General features: G+C 50.6%; 1 protein-coding gene across 3 annotated transcripts in view; it reads left to right on the top strand.

Moving 5' to 3' along the window:
* The window catches only part of ANKRD11 (ankyrin repeat domain 11), a 150337-nt gene that overhangs the window by 109959 nt on the left and 35904 nt on the right, over positions 1 to 4474 (top strand). For 2 of the 3 annotated variants that reach the window (XR_002482223.1, XM_008062804.1), the window contains exon 2: positions 447 to 594. Coding sequence is in view for 2 of the 3 variants with exons in the window: in XM_008062804.1 (XP_008060995.1) it covers positions 508 to 594 (87 nt within the window). In the remaining variant the exon portion in view is untranslated. The remainder of the gene's footprint in view (positions 1 to 446; positions 595 to 4474) is intronic. The other variant, XM_021714877.1, reaches the window with a different exon arrangement.

The following is a 4474-nucleotide window of genomic DNA, read 5'->3' on the forward strand; positions in this document are numbered from 1 at the left end:
GGCCACTGCACTCCAGTATGGGTGACAGAGTGAGACTCCAACTCAAAAAAAAACAAAGATGCCAAAATGTCATGAAAGACAGAAGGTGAAACACACAGTGAATGTAGCACATGTCCTTGGATTTCCTGGGAAACAGGAGCTGGTACCTCAGCCCAGGTGAAGGGTCTGGCCCATGGGCATGAGTGGGACCAGAGTCACCAAAAGCAAGATACTGCTCCGAGTCAGGGCATCAGGGGAGCTTGGTGCTTTCCGAGAATGCTTTTCCTTCTTGTTGCTGGTGACCCCTGTGAGGCACATCCCAAAGCCCCCTCTGGACCCAGCCCTAGTCCCAGCCAGAACTCCTGCGTGCCTTGATCAACTGAGTCTGTGCAGTCAGGGTGAGACTGGCTGGGTCCTGTGCTACTCTGAGCTGGGTGAATGTTAACCCTGTGTCCTCTCTTTTGAAGCAGCCAGTTGACGATGATGCGATGGTGGCATAAATGACGATCACGCAAGGGGAGCAGAACGATGCCCAAGGGTGGGTGTTCTAAAACACCACAGCAAGAAGACGTTCCTCTCAGCAACGACATGGTGGAGAAACAAACTGGGAAAAAGGTAACATCTGTGCCCTCCCTTCTGGCACTGGCCTCCATGCACACCTTCCCGAGACGAACGAGCTGGAAGTGGCCCCTCTCCCACTCATTAGTCAGAACCTGCTCTCAGCCTGTCTGTAGTCGCCCCTGTCTGCAACCCAGAGCGGGGTGGGAGGAGTGATCTTCCAGATGTGGCCTTGTTTCCTTTAAGGTTGTGTTTATTATTTGGGGATCAGAATCAAAATTTACTTAACAGCATCAGGCACAGTGGCTCATATCTGTAACCCCAGCACTTTGGGACATGGAGATAAGAGGATTGCTTGAGCCCAGGAGTTCAAGACCAGCCTGGGCAATGTAGCAAGACCTCATCTCGACACACAAAAAAATTTAAAAATAAAATAATTAGCTGGACATGGTAGTGCACATCTGTAGTCCCAACTACTTAGGAGTCTGAGGTGGAAGGATCATCTAAACCCAGGAGTTCGAGGCTGTAGGAAGTCATGATCATGCCACTGCATTTCAGCCCGGGCAACAGAATGAAACTCCAACTCAAAAAAAAAAAAAAAAAAAATTTAAATAGTAGGTACAGCAGTTGCTCTTGGAGGCCATTTCAATGTGGCCGCACATTTCTATGCCAAGAACCACAGGACTTGTCATGGTTTCAGGCAGACACACCAGGCATTTCAGGAATTCTGACCACAAACACTGCTGGAGAAGTATACTTCCAAGTTTGGTTTGTTCTAAAGGTGAATAGGAAAATGGGATATAAATCTAAACCACTGTGTTTTATCAATGTGCTGTTGACACTGGTTCCTGTCCTGTCCTGCAGTGTAGGGGTGATGCTGGGTCCTGGGGTGCACTTCCTGTCACATAGTGCCGGGGTGAACTTGGACACATCAAGGTTCAAGGCCGACTTTGCCTTGTGTTATCTTTGTGAGCATCAGCACATCAGGTGTCTGTCCTGAGCTGCCCTGTCTCTACAGTAGGTGCAGGAGGAAGCATCTTGTGGAGTTCATGGTGAGGGAGGCCATGCTGTGTGCAGGGCCAGCTTGCCACCGACGTCCCCCAGGATGACGTGTTAGCTCCTGTAGTCCTTCTGTCTCTGTAACTTAATCCTGGCAGTTCATTGCTCCTCCTTCCGCTGTGCCCATGTGATGGCCATTTGTCTCGGGGCCGTGGTGCTGTGTGTCCTGGCTGCAGTCATTCCGAGCTGCTCTCCCTGTTCCTTCTCTGCCTTTAGACCCCATATGTGGCCTGGGAGGCCCCTTGGTGCTTCCAGTCTCCCTGGTCATGTTCTGGGTGTGGCTTGTATGCACTTGGCGGGCATTCCACGTGTGATATTAACCAGCAGAGTCCTTCATTCATTTGATTTTGGTTAAGTGTGAAGCATTTTGTGAACATGGACATATATGGGTGCTACATAGGTGGGAAAGATGGAGTGCCTCTGCAACCCGTGGCTGTCTCGGCAGTGTGGCCACCTGTCCTCTCCTATGTGCTCTTTCCCTAGCACTGTGTGCCACATGCAGAAGCAGGTGGGCTCTGTGGCATGGAGCTTCCCTGGCAGGCTGAGCCAGTGCTCAGTCAGCACCCACTGCCCAGCTTCCAGGGTTGGGTGCATCTGTGAGGCCTGTGAGAGTCTAGGCTACTGCTTGGGATGGGTGTGTGCTCCTGAGGTCATGAAACCACTCAAGGGGCAAATGAGCAGCCCCAGCCATGTGGCAACTGGGCAGGAGGGAGAGAGGGTGGGATGCTCCTCCTGGTGATTTCCACTCCTTGTGACTGAGAGCCCAAAACGTCGGGACTATTTCTGGTTGCTGCCTTGGCCTCCTTTTTCCCTTGCCTTGTTGGGGTAGGCCTTGGATTTTGGTACCAGGGATGGCTAGGGAGACTTTGTACTACCTTGCTTCAACCCTGGCCCGCCCCCAGTTCTCTTGTGCTCGTTACTGCCTCATTGCTTCTGCCTCACCACTCTTCTTACCTGGATGACTTTAGACTTGAAGAATTCCCCAAGAGGTGGCATACTCATGCAGAGATGGGCTGAGGTGTGGCTTCACCTCAAGAGCTTGGGCGTAGCCCTGCTGCTATGTGAGCTGTGCATTTGGGTCAGAAGCTTCTTGTGTCCACAAGTAAAGGTCCCAGGATACCTCAAAACATCTGTGAGAGCGTCACATGATTTCTTGCCTCAACTGTGCTCTAGGAACAAAGATGCTTGGGTCTTGCCCTTGGGAGTCTGACACTTAGTTCTAGGGCCGCTGTGTACCACAAACTAGGGAATTAACCTGCCTGCATGTCCTAAGACAGCAGTTTATAGGCTTTTTGACATGAGGGACAGTTTCATGGAAGACAGTTTTTCCACAAATGGGTGGGGGCATATGCAGTCAAACCTTTCTGCTGATGTTAATCTGTATTTGCAGCTATTCCCCAGCGTTAGCATCAACACATCAGCTCCACCTCAGATCATCAGGCTAAATTAGATTCTCATAAGGAGCATGCAACCTGTTCCCTCACCTGCTCAGTTGACAATAGGGTTCCCACTCCTAAGAGAATTTAATGCTGGCCTGATCTGATAAAAGGTAGAGCTCAGGCAGTAATGTGAGCAATGGGGAATGGCTATAAATACAGATGAAGCTTCACTTGCTTGCCCACAACTCACCTCCTGTGCAGTCGGTTCCTAACAGGTCTTTGGCCTTGGGGGTTGGAAACTCCTGTGCTAACGGATCACAGCCTCAGTATCCTGCAGGTTCTAGGATGGAGACAGGGACCTGGGAGGATTCAGAAGGCTCAGAGAGAGGAAATCCCAGCCTAACACTGAGGACAAGGAGGCGTCACCACACTGTGTTCCCTATTGCCCATCTGACAGTGACAAACAGGCAGTAGAGAGGGCATCGGGACTTTCCCATGGGCCTTGGGCACTGGTCCTGAGTGTGAGACACTCAGCTGGGGTGACATGGTAGAGCCAGGTAGGAGGTTAGATAGGAAGCGAACTAGGCACAGTGGTGTGAGAAGGGCTGATCTGAGAGGAAACAGCAGGCATGACTTGAAAAGAGCTGGACAGCAGGCAACGTGGGTCTCACAGGCATCACAGGCCAACATGTAGCATGTCTGCACCTGGTTTGAGTTGTTCTCTTTTACTTGAGGAGGAAAGAGACTTGACCAAGCAAAACTGGTCCTGACCATTTAGATGCTGATGGTGTGCACACACCTGTCCTGAGACATGCGTGAATTTGAGTTGGTTTTTTCCAAGAAGGTAGTATGTCCTGTTTGTTTTCTTTCTTCTTCTTCTTCTTCTTCTTTTTTTTTTTGGAGTCAGAGTTTCACTCTGTCATCCAGGCTGGAGTACAGTGGCACACTCACGGTCACCCCAGTGTTGACCTGCTGGGCAAAGGTGATCCTTCTGTCTCACCCTGAAAGCTACACAACATTGTTGAGAGAAATTAAGAAAGACCTCTGCTGTTCCCAAACTGGTCCTGGGGCTGAGAGAACAGGGCTGTGGCTGGCCAGCCCATCACCATGTGCTTCACATAGCTTCTACTTATGTATTAGTATAGGCTTCCTGTAGTATCAGACAAAAGTACTACAGGATAAGAAAACTATAGACCAATAATAGCCTTTATGAACATTTTTTTTTTTTTTGAGTTGGAGTCTCACTCTGTCGCCCAGACTGGAGTGCAGTGGAATGCTCCCGGCTGCCTTAGCCTTGACCCGCTGGGCTCCGGCGGTCCTTCCGCCTCAGCCTTCCAAGTAGCTGAAACTGCAGGCGCGTGCTACCACACCCAGCTAATTTTTTTTATTTATTGTAGAGATGAGGTCTCGCCAAGTTGCCCAGGTGAGTCTCGAACTCGTGGGCTCAGGCAATCCACTCACCTCAGCCTCCCAAAGGCGCGGGATTACAGGCTGAGCCA

The sequence above is a fragment of the Carlito syrichta genome, unplaced genomic scaffold, assembly GCF_000164805.1.
Source record: "Carlito syrichta isolate Samal-C Ts95f unplaced genomic scaffold, Tarsius_syrichta-2.0.1 Scaffold305835, whole genome shotgun sequence".
NCBI lineage: Eukaryota > Metazoa > Chordata > Mammalia > Primates > Tarsiidae > Carlito > Carlito syrichta.